Source organism: Cebus imitator, unplaced genomic scaffold, assembly GCF_001604975.1.
Source record: "Cebus imitator isolate Cc_AM_T3 unplaced genomic scaffold, Cebus_imitator-1.0 Scaffold217, whole genome shotgun sequence".
NCBI classification, from domain to species: Eukaryota; Metazoa; Chordata; class Mammalia; order Primates; family Cebidae; genus Cebus; species Cebus imitator.
Genome location: NW_016107532.1, coordinates 1,931,052 through 1,952,224, shown reverse-complemented (window position 1 = coordinate 1,952,224; position 21,173 = coordinate 1,931,052). Strand labels below are relative to the sequence as shown.

At 47.4% G+C, this 21,173-nt stretch overlaps 1 protein-coding gene across 1 annotated transcript in view; it reads left to right on the top strand.

Moving 5' to 3' along the window:
* The window catches only part of ITGB3 (integrin subunit beta 3), a 57,121-nt gene that overhangs the window by 18,953 nt on the left and 16,995 nt on the right, over positions 1–21,173 (top strand). Inside the window, exons 2-10 of the mRNA XM_017549262.2 lie at positions 797–882; positions 10,050–10,245; positions 11,152–11,404; positions 12,974–13,136; positions 13,772–13,933; positions 16,472–16,567; positions 16,987–17,076; positions 17,731–17,865; positions 19,058–19,487. Of these exons, the coding sequence (XP_017404751.1) occupies positions 797–882; positions 10,050–10,245; positions 11,152–11,404; positions 12,974–13,136; positions 13,772–13,933; positions 16,472–16,567; positions 16,987–17,076; positions 17,731–17,865; positions 19,058–19,487 (1,611 nt within the window). The remainder of the gene's footprint in view (positions 1–796; positions 883–10,049; positions 10,246–11,151; positions 11,405–12,973; positions 13,137–13,771; positions 13,934–16,471; positions 16,568–16,986; positions 17,077–17,730; positions 17,866–19,057; positions 19,488–21,173) is intronic.

The following is a 21,173-nucleotide window of genomic DNA, read 5'->3' as shown; positions in this document are numbered from 1 at the left end:
AGTGCTTCCTCTTACCTCACTGAATTCTGTACTAATCCTGTGAGACAGATATTGTCATCCCATAGAGGCTAGTTGAGTTGCCCAAGGCCATGAGGTAGCTGGTAAGAAGAGCATTCAGAATCCAAGCACAAACCTTCCAACTCTAAAGTTCCACGTTCTTTCAGTGTGTATCAGTCAGCCTGTTCTAGCATTTCTGTACTTCCTCCTGGAGCATTTTATGGTTGGATTCCAAGATATATGCATGGAAAAGCTTGAGAAGATTTCAGATTTCCTTTTCCCTTGCCAGCCCGTGGGACACTGCCACCGAAGTCACCCTGCCCTCCACACCCCCACTGTATTTAGGCTGTGTGTTAATGCTAGTGCATCTGGGACTTGGATCCCCTGTGTAGTGGCCGTGAATATCACTAGAATGATTGAAGAGGGGATACATTGCCATTTTTCTGGGCTTCAGAGATATTTTCATTTGCACAGTGTAGGTGTCAAACCAGTTGCTAATGAAAGCCTTTCCATCAGTTATGATCTGAGGCTCGGGTCTATGGCTCAGCCTTGCCCTATCACTTGTTACCACTGTGGCCTCATCAGTTGAGAGTGGCGATGAGTTTCTCCTGATTTTCCTCCTTCTGCTTCTTCCTTACCAATAACCTGCATTTGGTAGATGTCTGCGGTATGGTTAGGGTGTGTTTGTGTACACCTGAGAGCCGTAAACCTGGGCAATGGAAAAGTTGGGAAGGATGGGGCAGGTAAGTGCCTTCACTGAGCCAGATCTGGTGCAAATGCCTTTGTCTGTCTGTTGCAGGACCCAACATCTGTACCACGCGAGGTGTGAGTTCCTGCCAGCAGTGTCTGGCTGTGAGTCCCATGTGTGCCTGGTGCTCTGACGAGGTAAGGAGCAGGTACTAGACTTTGTTTCTTCCCCAGACTAAGCTGCTTTTGTGCAGAAACAGATCTATGAAGTTATTGCTTCCCTCTTAAACACACACCCACCCCTTGTCCCTTCTGAGCAAAACTTTGATGGATTTTTCCCACTGATGGATGATGAAGAGCTGTCATGGGAATGATGCTAGGAAGACTATCCCTAATCTACCGCTCCATATAGCCCCTGGCCCTTGCTAATTTGGCTGGACCTACTGGCCATTCTGTGGCTATTGCTGCCCTTTCTGACACTTCGCTTGCTTTTTTTTTCCTAAGATAGAATAGTTTATTTTTATTTTTTGGTAGACACAGGGTCTCAATATGTTGCTAAGGCTGGTCTCAAACTCCTAGACTCAAGAGATCCTCCCACCTTGGCCTTCCAAAGTGCTGGGATTTCAGGTGTGAACCACCATGCCGGGCCCTTTGCTTGCGTTTTGTTGGGGTGGAATATCCCAGGCAAGCAGAGCATCAGGTCTCAAAAGGAGAGGCAGCAAGGGGTATAGGAATGATGGTGTTGGGTGAGGGGGGTGTTGGCTTATTTCTTTTTCCTAGAGTTTAAAAAAGGCAAACAGAAGAGGAATCTTGTGGTTGTGTGTGGGGATGTTTAATCAGAAGATATCTTCTCTTCCCTTCTCTTCGACGACTGGGCCCTACAGCTTTACCTTTTTCTTCTCTCCTTCTCACAGGTGTTGAGGAAAAAAGCTGGGCCCACTTGGTGAGGACAGGATGGGGACAGGAAAGGGTTAGTTGTGTCTAAGCAGAGGGTTTGTTGTGTCTGGGGCCCTAGGGAATGAGTGTGTCTGAGGGAACGGCTATGTTTGTGGCTGGGATGGAAATTTGGAGCTGGCAAGAGCTGATGGGGTGGGGGTGGGAGATGAATGCCGCTGGAGAGATTCGGTGATTATAGAGTCTGAGGCTGAGTCACTGGCCCAGCCAGCAAGTGGTTACCTGAGCTCCTGGCCTGGCTTCCACTCAGCTACCTGAGGCGTCCTCTCTGTCCTGCGGCAAGTCCCAGCCGTCTCCGATTTTAAGACCGCTTCAATCCAGTCCCTCAGTCTCTCTATCTGCTTCTTTTCCAGATCCACTGAGTATCCTAAAAAGGCAACCTCTCTGGCAGAGGTGGGGTGGGGGCGTGGGGAGGGGTGGGAGCTGGGAGGCTGTGTTTATCACCGGCCAGGAGGGCTACCAGAGCAGCAGAGGCCAGCTCTGCACGCTGCTTTGGCTTCTTAGTCGTTCAGCCCAGGAACTGCTTCCAGAGGCAGCTTCCCAACATCTGGGCCACATTGACTTCGTTTAGCAAATGAAACATTCCCTGGGGCTAGGGATGGGGAGTAAGGGGGGGATGGATGAGTCCTTCTCCTCCACCCCCGCAGGTTCTCCTCCCTTCTGGGCTCAGCTGGCTGCTCAGTGTGATGTAGCCTCTCCCCTCCTCATTCACTATGTTCTCCTTCCTCCCATCCTGATATTACTAAAGCTTCTTTCACCAGGAAGTTGCAATTCTGCAACTGAAAGCTGGAAGAAGGGAGAGCTGGATGGGGAGGATGCCTTAGGTGGCCCAAAGCCTTCAGGAGCAGAGGAAAGTCAGGACAGAAGCCTTAGTGTCACTCAAGGGGTGTTTCCCTGTTTTCCTCCTTCCCCCCATTTCAACCCAAAGCAAGAGAAAATGCGGGCACCTCTGGTCCAGAGAATGTGGGAAAAAGAAAACCTTCTTGGAGGGCCTGTCCTGCTCCCTATCCCCCATGTTTCATCTCTGTTGATCTGCACAGGGAGTAGTCACGCAGCTGAGGTGGGCTGAGGCTTGACCAGACAAAGCCCTCAGGTCACGTAACCAGATTTCAAAGATGCAAAGGTAGAATATTTTGGGTGACTGTTGTGTCCCTGTCCCCTGGGGCAGGCCTGGGGAGGGCAGAGGGAAAGGTGCAGGGTAGATCAGAACATGAGGTAGAACCAGCCTAGGAGTGAGGGGGGCAGTCAGTGAGGAAATGGGCGCAGCTAGGACTAAAGAGAATGAATGGAGGGAGGTAGGAAGTCCAGTGAGATATTCCCTGGGATAGTGACATATAAACTTGAAAGTAGGTGGGGCCAAGATTAGTCAATGTCTACAACCATCTCTGAGCAAGAGGGTGGAGGGAGAGAAGGAAGGGTGGAGGAGCCGGAATGGGACAGAATGTGGCGACCAGGGAGGGATGGGAAGTGGGAATCCTGGACTGTAACCTGAACATAAGTGCTATTTTATTCCTGAGAGGAGCAGGGCTTCCCCTGGATAGGCCAAGTTTAATTGATGGCAATGCCTTGGGTATTGACTTCAAAAAAACCAAAGGTGAATTGTCTGGTCCATTTTGTAGGTAATTTGTCGAATAATCAAACCCTGGAGAGCCCTCTGTTCTTCTTCCTCCCCTGCTGTTCCAGGCAAGCTGGCAGTGCCTGGAAAAACAACTGGTTGGGCTCAGCTTTTTCTTGCTCCTAGAGGACTCGAGCTCTTGGGTGTGTATAGTGAGAGCTTGGCTGGGTAAGAGGAAAACATGGCCAGCATGGATGAGCACGGAGTTTTGGGCCCATCTGCATAGGGTGTGTTCTTGGAGGGTTGTATACTGACACGGGTTGGGGTGGTGTGCTCTCTCTGGTCTGTAAATCTAGCAAAGAGGCCAGCTTCATACAGAGACTCAACTTGTGGTCTCAGTCTCAGCAGTGCCATGCTGGGGTCTAGAGCCTCCCAAACTCATTTGGTGTTGAGAATTGCCGGGATGCTTGTTAAAAATAAAGGTTCCCAGGATGGACCCTGGGTTTATTACATCAGAATGGGTTGTTATGATAGCATGTTTGACCAACATTGCTAATTGAAGGGCCACTGGGGTTGGGGTGGAGGTGGGTGGAGGTGGAGCTAAGGTTATCAGATAAATACAAAACATCCAGCCTGGTGCCTGTAGTCCCAGCTACTCAGGAGGCTGGGATGGGAGGATCCTTTGAGCCTAGGAGTTTGAGGTTATAGTGCACCATGATCATGTGTGTTAATAGCCACTGCACTCTAGCCTGGGTAACAGAGGGAGATCCTGTCTCTAAAAAATAAATCTAAAATATGGAACATCCACTTAAATTTGAATTAAAAAATAATTTTTAGTATAGGTATGTCCCAAATATTTGCTAAATTTGGCAACCCTACAGTGGAGGGAAATGCTAGGAATTCTTATATAAGCCCGAGTACACTCTGGAAGGTGGGCCAGCTCCCACTTAGCCTGACAACCAAGGTGACAGAGGAAGAAGGTGTTTGAGTCTAGCAAAGCAGAGGAAGACTCTAATAGAATTTCCTTCTCATTTTCTTCTCTGCAACTTCAGGAGTGAGATAGAGGCCATGATATATTTCTTTGTAATCACAAACATAATTTCATTCTCAAAGAAGACATTCTTTCTTTCTATTTATTTTTAATCTGGAGGATAAATGTTCATCTTGAGAGTTTTGCTCCAACTTATTATTGTAAAAGGAAGTATAATATTAATAGTGCTCCTCTCCTTGTAAACAATGAAATGTGAATACCAACAGCTGTAAACAAAAATCTTTCCTTTTCCTCTCCTCCTTCTTTCTGCCCTCTCCATTCTTCTCTTTCTGCATGTTCAAGTGAATTCTTGTCCTCACCAGATGAGTTAGTCAAGACTGCAATGGATGGGGAGATATTTTGGTGGCACTCTGGGGTCTCTTGCTCTCCAAGAAAAGAGTATGAAATAATAGTAGTTATCATGGTAATTGTAAAAAAGAGTCACCTTATTTTTGCATTTATTTGTTTATACTGTGTCCTAAAGCTGGGGTCCCCAACCCCCGGGCCATAGACCAGTATGGATTCAAGGCCTGTCAGGAACCCAGGCACACTGCAGGAGGTGAGCGGTGGGCGAGTGCGCATGACCGCCTGAGCTCTGTCCGCCTCCTGTCAGATCCGCGGTGGCATTAGATTCTCCGGAGTTCAAACCCTACTGTGAACTGCGCATGGGAGGGATCTAGGTTGTTCACTCCTCATGAGAATCAGACTCATGCCTGATGATCTGGGGTGGAACAGTTTCATTCTGAAACCATCCCCACCTCCCCGTCCATGGAAAAATTGTCTTCCATGAAACCAGTCCCTGGTCCCAAAAAGGCTGGGAACCTCTGCCCTAAAGGATTTCAGTATGGTAAATTTATGTTGATATTTTTATGTTTTGGAGGTATTTCACATTCACAGTCTTCCTTTACTTCCTGACCAACCCTGTGAAACAGGCAGGATAATGACAACTATTCATGTTGTACTTTCCCAATTTCCAAAATGGGATTAATGGTGAATAGCACTAACAGCATGTGTCACCGTCCCAGGAGAGGGAGGTAATTCAGCGAGCTCACATGGTGCCGGCTGGAACCTCCCACCTCTGTGCTCAGGCCCTTCCCCTGGGTCTTGGCTATTTTTGCCCTTTTTGCGTAACATCCGATTTTCCTGGGAACTGGAACTTTAATATCCACCCCCTCTTGCTTCTAGCTTCTCCCTGCATAACCTGGAGACATTCCTTCTACCTTCTCAGCCTGGGTTACCACGAAAAGGAATGTTGCCCAAATATGTTGAGGTCACTGCCTTGGTGCCTTTCTGGGATAGAGGGTTCTCCGGGAGAGCTTGGCTGACAAGCAGGCCTGTTATTCCTGACCTCTGATGTCAGCAACCACAAAGGGAGGGAGAGAGGCAGTTTTGTTTTTCAGTGTTTAATTTTTCTAAGGAAACTCATAACAAACCATAAGGACTGTCAGCACATCTTAGTGCTTCAAATCCTCTTCTCATTAGGACTGTCACATTAGAAAATAGGAGTCAGGAAACTCCCGTTTGAAGCATTCCCTCCCTCCACGGATGTAGCCTGAAGATGCATGATGGCCTTGCTGCTCGCATCCTGTCCCTGCTCTCTCCTTCAGCATGTTTTGGTCCTGGAAAGGTTCCGCTCCTCACTGCATCCTGGTTTATCCACTGCCTTTTTGGGAAGGTTTTCTCCCTGGGGCTTTGTGGGCAGCTGGAATCAGAGATAGGAGTTTTTTTTTTTGGCAAGAAAAAGACTGCTTCCTGAGGAGGAAGGGGTAGGAGAGGTGGGTATGGACAACAGGGGAAGTCTGGGCACAAAACCTAAAGCGCCTGAGTTCTCCCCATGTCATTCTGTCCTTAGCCAGAACTGGGTGCAGGGGAGACTTTCGTCTTCCTCAGAGCTGTGGAAGGTCTCTGATGTCCTTGTTGGAATATTTGCCACCAGGAAGTGAAGTCTTATTCATTGGTTTCCATTGCTGAGGCCATTTCTCTGCTTGCATACCTGTGAAGCTGAGAGAGAAAGAAAGAAGCTGCTGGCTTCCAGAAACTCTTCTCACTTCTTGTCTGGGCCAGGGTAGTCCTCATGCTGTTGATAATGCTCGTGACCCAATTCACGTGGGGAAGACTTCAGCCCATCAGAGGGGGATCGGACTGGAGAGGGAGAGAGACTTTAGGCATTGGGAAGGGTTTTGGGTTACTGGGTTGCTTTTTTTGTTTTTGTTTTGAGATGGGGTCTCACTCTGTCACCCAGACTGGGGTGCAGTGGTGTGATCTTGGCTCACTGCAATCTCAGCCACCTTGGCTCAAGTGATCCTCCCACTTCAGACTCCTAAGTAGCTGGGATTCCAGGTGCGCACCACCACGCCCAGAATTTTGCATTCTTAGTAGAGATGGGGTTTTGCCCTGTTGCCCAGGCTGGTCTGGAACTCCTGAGCTCAAGTGATCCACCCATCTCAGCCCCTGCTGGGATTACAGGCATGAGTCACCGCACCCAGTGGGGTACAGGGTTTTTGAGTATGAATGGCTCCTTGTGGGCCAGTCCCTCTCCTGGCATTATAGCTGCCAGCTTGCTTGAGGGGACTCAGGAGGCAGATGTCATCCACCCTTCTCCATACCCCTCACATGCCCATCTTGCATCCTGTTCCTCACCTAGGGCATTCTCTGCTGTGGCTGTGCCTTAGACCATTCCTTCCACACTCCTCCTTTTCAGTGCCTTGACTCTCACTCTATATAGAATGTAATAAAGCTTATCTTATGAGGATAATTACAGTCAGACAATCTAGCTGTCCTCTCAGTTCTGCCACTTCCTAGCTCTGCATCTTTGAGCAAATTCCTTAACTTCTCCATTCCTCAGTTTCCTTACCTGTAAAATTAGATTCCTCATTTGTGAAGCCTTCAAACCTTAGATTTCTCCCTTGTAAAATAATAATAATTCCAGCATTATGGAACTGTCAGGCAGGTTGCAATAATCCATGTGAGATGCTCACCAGAGTACCTGACATACAGTAAGTGCTCAGTAAATGCCAACACTAGTTGTTCCGGGATATTGGTGTGGGTTATCTAGCAGACATTTGGAAATGCCTGTGGGGGATGTGGGTAGTGGTGGGGTTGGGGAGAACCTGAAGGCCTAGACATTGTGAAATAGGTCCAGGGAGGGGTTTTCCAGCTTCCTGACTGGTCCCCTCAACCTGGCAAGGAGCCCTGATAGACATGTACCCACACAGTGCTGGCTAAATTGGCTGAATGTCAGAGCCAGAAGGGACTGAAAACACCATGTCATCTAACTGCCTCATTGAACAGGTGAGGACCCAAAATGATATATCTGAGGTCACATAACCAGTCAGTGGCAGGCCTAGGATTGATCCTCTTTCCTGATTTCCAGTGTTCCTTCCAGTATGGCGTGGTCCCCATTCAACACCCAGATGTAAGCACACAGAGCCCCAGCGGGGCCGTGGGATACACGCCAGGGTTTTTGGAAGGGTGTTCAATTTGTTCTTTGTCCAGGGTGAAGGAGGAAGCTGAAGTGATAGGATGGGCTCTGATCAGGTGCCTGGTATTGTGGTATTTTCCTAAGTTTGTGGAGTTTATTCCTAATTAGCTTATCCAGGAAGTACTTGTCAAGCTTCTCATAGTCATAGCTCACATTTGCTGAGCACTTACTCTGCCAGGTGCTGTCCTATGCATTTTATGTGCATGGTCTTATTTAGCCTGTGTGACATCCCTATGAGGGAGGTACCATAATTACTATTATTTTTAGGTAACTTTTATTGTGGGAAAATACACATAACATAGAATTTACCATCTTAACCATTTTTTTTGTTTTGTTTTTTGAGACCGGGTCTCGCTTTTTCACCCAGGCTGGAGTACAGTGGCATGATCTCGGCTCACTGCAACCTCTGCCTCCCAGGTTCAAGTGATTCTCCTGCCTCAGCCTCCCGAGTAGCTGGGAAATAGGTTCACACCACTACACCTGGCTGAATTTTGTATTTTTAGTAGAGATGGGGTTTCACTATGTTGGCCAGGCTGGTCTCAATCTCCTGACCTCAGGTGATCTGCCCACCTTGGCCTCCCAAGGTGCTGGGATTACAGGTGTGAGCAACTGCACCTGGCCCATTTTAACCATTTTTAAGTGTACAGTTCAGTGGCATGAAATACATTCATAATGTTATGAAACCCAACACTACCATCTATCTCCTTAATTCTTTTCATCTTGTAAAATTAAAACTCGATACCCATTAAACAATAATTCTTTATTCCTCCCAGTCCTTGGAAACTACTATTCTACTTTTTGACTCTGTGATTTTGATTACTCTTAAGATCTGAAGCGGGGACTGTTATTATGTTCATGTTACGGCTGAGGAAACTAGGCTTGGAGAACTTAGATGACTTACCCTAGTAAGCAGTTTTAAGTACAATGCTGAGGTTTACTACTGAGCTCTTAGCCCTGACTCTCTCCTGCCTCCCTACACTGCCTTTCCCTATCACGTTTGTGGTAAGTCCTGGATTGGATGCTGAGAATTGAGAGGGACCAAGACACACATAGTCCCTGAGTTCATGGATCTCACAGCCTAGCTTGTGTTGAATACAGTAGCTTCCAAACTGTTTTGACTCTAACCTACAGAAATAAACACATTGTAAAATGCTTGCTCTTTGGTACTGCAAGGAAAAATTAATATTCAGACAAAAAGTTTTCTCAGCAAGGCAATTTTACTCTCTGCATAAGGGGTACTGCTTGTCAGCAATCTTGCCACAAGAGTACAATGAACAAAGGAAAGGCAGTCATGTTTATTCTTTATGCAATGGGTCCTTACTGCTGTGTCTGATCTTCGCTGGTTGGAGCTAGACTTCACAATCTAAACTGAACCTGACTGGCTAACAACTTAAAACTTTTCTAAATAGGTAAAGGCAATGGAGAACAAAGGGAAAAAGGGAGTTGCTTGTGAAAGAAAGTGATAATATTCCTAAATAAGGAAAGGGCACAGGCTGTGAGCTGGGACATGCCTCTGAACACATCTAGCACAAATATCCTGGTTAAAGTGCAAGGACATAGAATGTACTACATGCCTGCAAGCATGTCTAGCACAAATATCTTGGTTAAAGTACAAGGAAATAGAATGTACTTATTCCTTTATGTCTAACAGCTGCATAGGATAGGGCTTAACAAAGAGTTACTAGCAAAAAGCAAGAAGGCTTTGAGGAAAGTTAGTCTTTAAAAGAAACTATTCTTTCTAACATTTATTATTATTATTCTTTAACAAGAAGGGAAACTTTGACAAGGAACCTTTTACTTTCCACATACATGTTATTCCCCACTTGCCAGCGATATGAAAGTTTCACAAAACAACATTTTGACTATTTGTACACTTTGATATTTTCTATTCTACTCTATTGCATTTTATTTAACAAAATGATGGTTGACACCTGCTAAATTGATTTTGGGACCCACAAATGTGTTGTATTCCACAGTTAAAAAATTCTGGTCTACCAGGCATCTTACTATACAGGACTTCTTTCTAGCTACTACTCCATGAATAGGTCTTCCTGATATCACAATTTCTCCTTTTTTCTTTTTTTTGGTAGAGATGGGGTCTAGCTGTGTTGCCCAGGCTGGTCTTGAACTCTTTGCCTCAAGCAGTCCTCCTGCTTTGGCCTCCCAAAGTATCAATTTCCCCTTCCCGTCCTAGGTATTATCCCAGGAAGGACCACGTCAATTTGTTTCTGCTCCAACGTACAGGATAAACTCTGTAGCGACTGGGAAGTCGGTAAGGCCTGCAGGAGGCAGAGAGCCACCATAGCTCTGATTGCCGGACTTCTCTCTGGGCTCCTGTCTTGCAGGCCCTGCCTCTGGGCTCACCTCGCTGTGACCTGAAGGAGAATCTGCTGAAGGATAACTGTGCCCCGGAGTCCATCGAGTTCCCTGTCAGTGAGGCCCAAGTACTAGAGGACAGGCCCCTCAGCGACAAGGGCTCTGGAGACGGCTCCCAGGTCACTCAAGTCAGTCCCCAGAGGATTGCACTCCGGCTCCGGCCAGGTAGGGGTGGGACCCATCGCTGGGAGAGACCTGGGTCAGGTGGGCATAGAGCACGAGATGGAGGTCTGAGCAGGAAGTCTTGGGGAAGGAGCTCAGAATGGAAATGGGGTGGGAGGACAAGGATGTTGGGGGAGGTGTGGGCAGGAGAATGGAAGAAAATAAAAGATGTTAGGACTTGAGTCAGAAGATCTGAGTTGAATCTTGACTCTATGATATATTAGCTACGTGACCTTGGACAAGTTACTTAACCCTTCTGACATAGAAGGTGCTCAAAAAAACGTTTGTTTCTTCTTTACCCAAGTGCCTGTTTTTTACCTAACTTAGAGCTTTGCGTTGAGGTACAAAGGAGATATAGAACAAGGAAGCAATTTGTAAGCACCCCTTTCATGGGGGATTGGGACAGAGGAATGAGGGCAGACAAAATAGGTACATAAGACCTTTAGACGGAGGAAGGGTTAGACTAAGAGGCAGACATTTTAAAGCATTGATTTTGACTTTCCAATTAAGTCAAGAAGGATTTAAGAGAGACCTACTATGTACAAGGCATGTGTTGGATGCAATGGGATTCAGAGAAGGGTAGGGTGCAATATCTGTCTTTTACAGAGTCCGAAATGTAGTAACTGTCAAAACCTCTGTGACTCACAGCGGTAGATCCTTGGAACTCACAGGACTGGAAATCCTCTGGGGATTTAGAGAAAGTGGAAAATTTTAGAATGGAAAAGAAGAGGTTAAAAATAGGAGGATCAAGAGAGTAGAAGAGTAATAGAATTGCAGAGGAAGAGGGAAAGGACCAGGGCTTTCTGGTTTGCTTTGATCATGCAATAACTTGGGCGCAACTGTGTCCAAATCGCTTATTCAATCTTAGAGGGAGAAGAAGATAAAAACTAACATCTTTCTGCCTTCCAGATGATTCAAAGAACTTCTCCATCCAAGTGAGGCAAGTGGAGGATTACCCTGTGGACATCTACTACTTGATGGACCTGTCTTACTCCATGAAGGATGATCTGTCGAGCATCCGGAACCTGGGTACCAAGCTGGCCACCCAGATGCGAAAGCTCACCAGTAACCTGCGGATTGGCTTTGGGGCATTTGTGGACAAGCCCGTGTCACCATACATGTATATCTCCCCACCAGAAGCCCTCAAAAACCCCTGCTATGAGTAAGTCCCTCCTCCAGAAGCCAGGACAGCATCCTTTGCCCCAGGAAGGTTCAAGTCCTGTTTCCTATTTCTAGCTCTAGAGTCACTTTGTTGGCTGCCTTTTGGCCAAACCATAGCTCCTCTCTATCTTGGTCTCCCTGTCTGGCAAATGGGCTAGCTTGTGGATCTGGAGTGTTATGTCAATAGAACCTAAGGCTGTTTGGAGAACCTGAAAAGAAAATTCATCAGCTTCTTAGTCCTGGTAACAAATAAATGGGAGGCAAGGGGAAGTGAGAAGGAAATGAGGTCAAAAGTAGAAAGAAATTTATGGGTAAGTAAACTGAGAAATGATGATCACAGGAATTATGATAATGCTATTGCTGGCATTATTGCCTTCATCAAGGCTGTGCATTCTGCAGGTTGAAAATAGTAGAAATCAAGTGCTAGAGGAATATAAAGGGTGGAAATTACATTTGTTGAACCGTTTTATAGTCTGTAAATAGATAACTTGTACTTCTGTTTGACACTTTGGCTTAAAAGTGAATGGCTTATTTATTTGATCAGTGGAGACTGTGCAAATCTATGTATTATAATAACTTACAATGCTGGTTGCTGAGCCTGAAGAGGTGTGAATTTACTTTTTAGTTTTCAAAGTTATGGCCAGGTGGGGTGGCTGACTTCTGTAATCCCAGCACTTTGGGAGGCCAAGGCAGGAGGATCACTTGATCCCAGGAGTCTGAGTTCAGTCTAGGCAACATAGTGAGAGCCCTATCTCTACAAAAAATACAAAAAATTTAGCTGTGTGTGATGGCGCATGCCTGCAGTCCCCAGAACTACAGTAAAGCTGAGGTGGGGGGATTGCTTGGCCTGGGAGACTGGGGCTGCAATGAGCCATGATTGTGCTATTGCACTCCAGGCTGGGCAATAGAGCGCAAGTGTCTCAAAAAAAAAAAAAAGTTTTTGAAGTCATATGATGTGGCATTCAACCCTCTCTCTGGGTTGTAAGGTTCCCACGAAAGACGCCAGATATTAATTAAACACACTATTTTGGCTCGGGGCAGAAATGCTCCTGTCTTGCATGATCTATCAATTTATTGATGGTTTAGGGACCTTAACTTATTGACGGACTTTTGCTTTATTGTTACTTTAGAAAAGTGTTAAGTATAAGGTAATAGTAACAGCACCTTGAGCCTCGCTGTGGTCTAAGTGCTTCGTGTGTATGTATTTGCTTAAGTCTCACGACAACTCTTATGAGATATGTGCTATCCTGGGCCCACTTTCATACGTTGGGTTGAGAGGCTTGCCAAAGGTCTCATGACTAGTAAAGAGGGAAGCTGGGATCTAAGCCCAGGGGGTCTGGTTTCCAGCTCACTCTCTTATCCTCTAGGCTAGCTGGATGGGGGTAAGGTTGATGGGGAGTCTGAGGTAATTTGAAGATTCTGGAATCTGAACTGTCTGGGTAACTGTGGTTGTATGGAACTGGCCTGGGTATATACCACTATCTATATTTGTCTCTTCCCTTTCCTCCCAATTCCCATGTCGCCTTTTCCATCAAGGTGTCTAATTAAATTGTCTCCCATCCCTCCACAGTATGAAGACCACCTGTTTGCCCATGTTTGGCTACAAGCACGTGCTGACGCTAACTGACCAGGTGACCCGCTTCAATGAGGAAGTAAGGAAGCAGAGTGTGTCACGGAACCGAGATGCCCCAGAGGGTGGCTTTGATGCCATCATGCAGGCTACAGTCTGTGATGTAAGTTTGGAGGACTTGGAGTGCCAGATGTGGTTGGCATAGATCAAAATGGGGAAGGAAGTGGCTGAACTCTGGGGATTTCTGGTGTGAAATGAGATGAGCCGTAAGCAGAACTTCATGCAGTATGAGTAGTAAGTTGCTCCTGATATTCAGCCTCGGCTTAGAGCCACTCCCTGGCCCGAGCTGACATTTCTCTGAACCTCAGTGATCTCAGATGTTTCCAGGGGAGAGCATTCTTCCCATCTTCGAAATTACTGCAGAGTTAAGGCTGGGCTAACTTAGCCTCAGCAAAGTAGGCAGATGTTCAGATGAGATTTCTTCTAGCCCAGATCAGCTCTGTGGATGCAGGTCAGCTTCTAGATGGGCAATGTGACTGTCGTTAGAAGAGCTAAGTCTGGAGTTTAAGAAGGGTTACTCAGCTGCTTGAACTAGTGAGCTATGAGACTGTTTTCTGAAGAGAATGAAACCCCTGAATTGGGAAGCTCTAGCTTTGGTTCCAAGGACTGGGACTGAGACCCTTCTTCAAAACAAGTTGTCCAGCCCTTTAGCCAGGGAGTGCCTTGGGTCTCTGCCCTCTGCCAGTGATATGGCTGAATTTGCTTTGTCTACTCTGCCTTTGTTTTTTGTTTTAACAGGAAAAGATTGGCTGGAGGAATGATGCCTCCCACTTGCTGGTGTTTACCACTGATGCCAAGACTCATATAGCACTGGATGGAAGGCTGGCAGGCATTGTCCAGCCCAATGATGGGCAGTGTCATGTTGGTAGTGACAATCATTACTCTGCCTCCACTACCATGGTGAGATCTCTGGCACCACCTATGGTTTCTATTCATGCTGGTGAGGGTTGCCCTAACCCAGACAGAGTCTGTGTGAATATGAAAATGGCAGCCCCTGCTCTGGGCAGGATGTGGGGCTCGGCTTCAGCTTGTCCCTCTCCCTTACCAACTGGACACTGTCATCCAGTGAATAACCTGTGTAACCATTAGAGATGTCCCTGACTGTGGTGTTATCACTGACTTCACTGTCATCAGCATAGTGGCAGCATCATGGGATCCAGAATGGACCCAAAGGATTTTTACAACCCAGCTGGAAAGCAGGTCTTCCTCTCCAACCTGATTAGCTCTTTCTTGGAATATAATAGTAACTTGTGGTTATTGGAAGGAGATAGAGGAAAAAAAAGAGGAAGATTGGCCAGGCATATGGTGGTTCATGCCTGTAATCCCAGCACTTTGGGAGACTGAGGTGGGAGGATCACTTGAATCCAGGAATTTGAAACCAGCTTGGACAATATAGTGAGACCCTGTCTCTACAAAAAAATGCAAAGATTTGCTGGGTGTGGTGGCTTGTGCCTGTGGTCTCAGCTACTTGTGGGGCTGAGGCAGAAAGATCTCTTGAGCCCAGTAGTCTGAGGCTGCAGTGAGCTGCGATCTTGCCACTGCACTCCAGCCTGAGTGATGGAGCAAGAACCACCCACGCTTTTTTTTTTTTTTTTTTTTTTTTTTTTTTTTTTNTTTTTTTTTTTTTTTTTTTTTTTTTTTTTTGTGGCAGTGTTGCTCTGTGGCCCAGCTGGAGTGCAGTAGTGCAGCCTTGGCTCACTGAAGCCTTTGCCGTCTCAGTCTCCTAAGTAGCTGGGACCACAGGCATGGACTACTATGCCTGGATAATTTTTAAAAACAGGGTCTTGCTATATTGCCCAGGCTGGTCTTGAACTCCTTGGCTCAAGCAATCTACCCGCCTTAGCCTCCTAAAGTGCTGGGATTATAGGTGTGAGCTGTTGCTACTAGTGGAGACCCCTTCTTGGGGAGAGAGAGAGAGAGTGAAAGAAGGGAAAGATCATCAAAGGCATAGTGAACCAGTCCTATGAGCAAAGATTAAAGGGCTCAGAGTCTTAGCTTAAAAGAAAGAAGGCTGAAGTCTTCACTTATACATGAGAAGACTTCTTATAAGTTGTTTTATATGGCCATAGAAGGTTAAACAAGAGGAAAATATTTAAGTGGAATCAGGAGAAATTGCTATAAGCCATAAGAAAAATGTGCTGTGATACTCTAGGTATTGGGGGCAGGTGTGAACTCTTCGTCTCCTAAGGACAATATAGAGACCTCCTCATCTAGGTGGCTTAAAGGTATACCTGTGTGAAAGCAAGAGACTGAGCTGAGGATCTAATGAGCTCCCTGCAAGGTCTAGGAGCCCATGGACATGTTCACCATTCACTACCACCACCCCCAGTGTCCTTGAGTACCTTGGCATCAGTCATATCCAAATCAAGCACTGCCAGACAGTGAGTCAGCAACCTTTGACACCTAATCTATGCAAGGCACTGGGCCAGGGGCTGAGGGCGGTAACAAGACCATCTTTCTGGTCCAGCTGAAGAGAAAGGATACATATGTTTACTAACAACACAAGATGCATGATTAGTGCTAAATGGGTGTGGCACAGTCAACGTGGGCTATACGTATCCAAGGGAGGAAAGCTCGTCATGCGCTGGAATGGCCAAGGAGGCCTCCTGAAGAAGGTGGAGCCTCAGCTGGGCCCTAAGAAAGGAGGAGGATTACCAACAAGAAGGCTACTCCAGGTGGGAGACAGTGGGCCAGATCACTGCTGAGTGGAAGAGGAAGAGAGGTGAGTGGAAAGAAAGACCACTCAGTGGAGGACCACAAGGACCAGGCCAAGGCACCTGTCAGTAGTTCCAAAACAAAAAGCCCTAACCCAGTGCCTGGTGCACGGAAGCGGCTCCATAGTATTAGTGCATTACATTCAAGCAGGAAGAAAGAGGTGCATCGTTTTGACACCACTGGCCTGCACCTCTTCATCTATCCCTGGAGTTCACAGGCAGGTTTCTGCGCTACTTAACCTTCTTGTCTCATTGTCCCCCACTTTTTTTAGAGACAGGGTCTTGCTGTGCTGCCCAGGCTGGAGTACAGTGGTGCAATTATAGCTCACTGTAACCTCCAACTCCTGGGCTGAAGCTATTCCTGCCTCAGCCTTGCAAGTAGGTAGGACAACAGGCACTTACCACCACATCTGGTAAATAAAAGGAAATTTTTTTGCCACTGAGGCTGCAGTGAGCTGTGATCTTGCCACTGCACTCCAGTCTGAGTGACAAAGCAAGAACCACCCCCGCTTTTTTTTGAAACAGTCTTGCTCTGTTGCACAGCTGGAGTGCAGTAAGGCAATCTTGCTATGTTGCCCGGGCTCTTGTCTCACTTACACCATGGAGTGAAAAGGTTTAAGCACCACCACTGTCCGAGCCACAGCCCAAGCAAGCTCGGTTCTAAGGTTTAGACCTTAGGGATGTACATGAGACTTCATTAACCTCTCCAACCTCATTTTCCCAGGATTATCCCTCTTTGGGGCTGATGACTGAGAAGCTATCCCAGAAAAACATCAATTTGATCTTTGCAGTGACTGAAAATGTAGTCAGCCTCTATCAGGTGACTGTGCCTTCAGGCTTCCTGGAGTGGGCCCTGTGATGGTGGGAGCCTCAGGTGGCTAGCGTGTGCTCGCATTGGCCATAATCCCCAACCAGGAAAGACTCTCCTCCAATCCTCTCCCCGGGAGCTAAAGGTTGCACTCTGGGCCTTTTTCCTGCAAACTTGACCTTATGAGGTGTGTGTTGGTGTTTGGGGTGCTGGAGGGGAGGTAATTCAGTGGGGTGAGGGCTGCAAGAGGTTTCCTATACTTTTGCTCAGGGCTGAAAAACTGCCAGATGTATTCCTGGCAGCGGCAATTGAAATATCCCATACCTTCCTCCAATCTTCGTCTCAGGACCCTCAGTCTGATTTGGGGAGGGCTTTTGGAGACGACCACCTTCCTTCAGTAAGCTCTGGACATCTTTTGTCTTCCTTTCTAGAACTATAGTGAGCTCATCCCAGGGACCACAGTTGGGGTTCTGTCCATGGATTCCAGCAATGTCCTCCAGCTCATCGTTGATGCTTATGGGGTAAGTGTCGTGTGCTGGGAATAACCCTGCTGAGAGTCCACCTCATTTGGCTTTCACACAGGGCTCAGATTTGTGAGTCCCAGCTGCCAGCCTACCACCTAAGAAGGCTTACTGCCTTCTCCATGTGCTCCTAGAGGCCAGGCAATGGCCCGCTCTGGGAGGGATGCAGCCTTCTTAGAAGGAAGTCGCCCAGAAAGAAAGAAAGGGGATGGGGATGGGGATTAGATGGAGAAGGAGCAGAGCCCTGGATTGTGGGGGCAGAGTGAGGGAAAACTGGGCTCCAGTAACAGGGAAAAGAGAGAGCTGAGACATGGGAAAGGTGAGGTTGATGAACATTAGGTAGAAAATGCCACTTTCCGAAGTGACCAGTATTGGCACTCCCCTTTTACAATGTCTATGAGGCCTGCAGGAGGGTGTAGCTGGTCTGTTTTTCCCAGACTCACCTAGATGGGGTGGAGACAGAAAGAGGGAGCAGGTTCCTGGGCAGGAAACAGCATTCTAGGGGTGCTCCGGCAGCCTCCAGGGCAAATCTTGGCCCCTGGCACTGCTGGGGTGAGTCCAGAGCTACTTGGCAGATTTTGCTTGGGATGGAATTGGCTCTTGCCATTTCCCATTTCCTCATTTTCTTGTCTTCTTGTGCCCCTTTCTGTTCAGAAAATCCGCTCTAAAGTAGAGCTGGAAGTACGTGACCTTCCTGATGAGTTGTCTCTGTCCTTCAACGCCACCTGCCTCAACAATGAGGTCATCCCTGGCCTCAAGTCTTGTATGGGACTCAAGATTGGAGACACGGTGAGGTGGGCTGGGCAGGGCCTTTGTCCTGGAGCATCTGTGGGCACCGGACCCCCTTTCTTCCCTTTGCAATGACTTAAAATGGCCTCCTTCCACCAGAAAAAAAAAATATGGGCGGGAAAAAATACCTTTCCTGAAAGTCATTCCAACTTAGATGTAATGGATCCACCAATCTTTCCCTCTGAGCCTTCTGTGCATAAGCCATTTCTGTTACGGGAACTTCACTATCAGGAATTTTAAAAACTTACAATTTGATTACCTTTGTTTATGTATACACAGTCGATCTCAAAGGAAAATATTTCTTTACCTTTAGTTCCTCACCAGTCTCCAGCCTTCCTATGGTAATTAATGTCTTTCTTTTGTAAAATGACACAAGAAAGTAAAATCTAAAATGTAAAACGGCAGCATCACCTATAAATATTTATTGAGCACTGACACTGTGTCAGGCATTGTTCTAGCTGCTGAGGATTTAACAGCAAATGGAACAGGCAAAAATACCTACCATCATGGAATTTCTGAAATCAGATGTTCATTTCACCACTCTAGTCCCTCCATGACTTTCCTTGTTGGTCGTTTCTCTTCTGCTTCTGCCTAAGGGGAAAGGGGTTGGTGGGAGGCGAGGGACAAGGGGAAGAAAATCGCTCTTTGGATCCACTGATCCTTTCTATTGATATATCTGTCTTTCAGGGACTTGTACAAACATCCCGCCTTAGAAATGTTGTTCTGAAACATGCCTGATTGCACAGCTGTGAAATGTATGGAACTGGAAGTAGATTCTTGAGCTTAGGGTTGACCACCATGTGGCATTGTGTGGTGCAAAACCGTGCCTTGTGCATCTTGCTGATAATTATAATCAGTCCAGCTTGCTTAGGTGGCCAGAGCAGGGTGTTCACATGATCACAGGTTCTGTTCAGTTTGAGCTTGTCTATCTCACATGTGGAGTAAATAAACAGCCTTCTATTATTTACTGACTGTGAACCATGTCTCTGCAGCCAACAAGATATGTCACAACGATACTATTCCCATGCTCGTGTTTTTGGTAGAGGGAAGGCTGAGGAACTCCAGATTGCAGAAGCATAAGACACCCAATTTGAATATTCCTTGGCAGGGCAGGGAACAACTGTTTTTCATCTAGAGCTGGAGTGTTAACTTGGCCCACCTGTGTCTAAATGCAATCTTGCTTTCCATCCAGGTGAGCTTCAGCATTGAGGCCAAAGTGCGAGGCTGCCCCCAGGAGAAGGAGAAGTCCTTTACCATCAAGCCTGTGGGCTTCAAGGACAGCCTAGTCGTCCAGGTCACCTTTGATTGCGACTGTGCCTGCCAGGCCGAAGCTGAACCTAACAGCCGTCGCTGCAACAATGGCAATGGGACCTTTGAGTGTGGGGTGTGTCGTTGTGGCCCTGGCTGGCTGGGGTCCCAGTGTGAGTGCTCAGAGGAAGACTATCGCCCTTCCCAGCAGGACGAGTGCAGCCTCCGGGAGGGCCAGCCCGTCTGTAGCCAGAGGGGCGAGTGCCTCTGTGGTCAATGTGTCTGCCACAGCAGTGACTTTGGCAAGATCACGGGCAAGTACTGCGAGTGTGATGACTTCTCCTGTGTCCGCTACAAGGGGGAGATGTGCTCAGGTGAGAACTGCAGAGCCCCCTGTCCTGAAACCCACACCCCCTCATACACCTGCAGCCTCTGGAAACATAGGTGAGGGCCTGAATGGGCCTTTGTGGGCAGAGGTGTAAGTCAGCGGCTCCTAATCTTTTTGAGTATAAGGACCAAACCCGTTTTCAGGTTTAAAAAAATTGCTGATAGATGATAATTAAATTTTTATTATTTATAGACTTAGAAAACACGTGTCAGAGTATGTAGTAAGGTTAGCAATAATTTTACATGAGTTTATCTTTTTATCACAAGAGACCTGGAAAATAGAGTAGGGGAGAGTGAGAGATCAGAGATGCACACAGATGAAATCATACAAACAACAACCATTTGGATTGGGGGTGAGGCAGGAGTTTCACTTTGTTTTACTATTTGACAGTATTTACACTAATTCAAAGTACCAAAGGAAATGGGTAAGTTTGAAGTGGGAGACCCATGGGAAGAAGGTTGGGGACTGAGGGAGAGAGGGTGGTCCGAGGAGAGGACTGTGATGGCCCGTGGGGGCACTGCCAGTCCTCCTCCGTGGCCTGATGGTTCCTGGTCTGATGTGAGGTACTGTGGGAGGATCCCAGCCAGGGCATGTTTCCTTTGGCTGCTGCCCCACTAAAGCCACAAAACAAAGCTGACTGGATCAGTGGCCCTGGTTCCTGCCTCTCACCATGCAAGAATAGCTCATCCTCAGTGCATTCCAGTCTGATCCATGAGAGAACCACAAGATGTCTTGCTAGGGTGTCAGGTGCCCACCTAGCCTCAGATCTAGACCCCACGGTGCCATCATCACTTCCTCCAGTGACAGATACTCAGGGGCACACATCATTGAGCACCTGCCCGGTGCTGTCATTTGGTCCATATAAGTGAACCAGGGGTCATGCATGATCCCTGACCTCTCTGAGCTTCCAGCCCTACTCACCATTGGCCCTTGCCACAGCTGCTGGCTCTATGGTCCATTCTTTGCCACAAGCAGGGGCTCAGGAGGCAGATGTGCTGTGACTCGGCCATTTCCCTAGCCCCTGGCTTGTAAGCATGGTGGCTGGTTTCCTGGCCATCCCCCTTGTCCCCTCCCTACTTTGGGCCTGGTCTTTGTGGTTGTCTGTTATCAACATTCCTGCCTCAAACATCAAGGGGTGCATCATCCTCAAGGGAGTTTTCCGCTTGCCACATCCACAGCCACAGATCAGTCAGGTACCCTCTGGGAGCCAGATTCTGTGCTGTTGTGGAGCAGGATAGAGAGTCATGAATAAGACAGTTAAACAAAGATAATTCCCAACATCAGGCTGAATCTGACAGAGCCCGGAAGTGTGGGGTGCTCAGGGAGTGTAATGGGAGTCCTCTGGAGCAAGACTGACTGGGGACAAGGGAGGCCTGGGTGGCTTCATGGAGGAAGTAGGCTGTCTGATGGATCGCAGGAAGGGCAGGCTCAGGACAGAGAGGAGTGGAACGAGCATCAGCCCAGAAGGTCTGGCTGTACAGGGAGAGGGCTCTTGTTCCCAAAGACCTTAGCACCTGTTCCTTCCTCGCTCTTCCAGCTTCCCTCCCTTTCTCCTCTTCCACTCTTTCATTTCTTACTCCACTCCTCTGACTTTCCTATGAACCCAGGCTCAGCCTCCCTTTTGCAGGAGGGGCGCCAGTACTGTGACATTACCACTCTGTGGCTTCCTTTT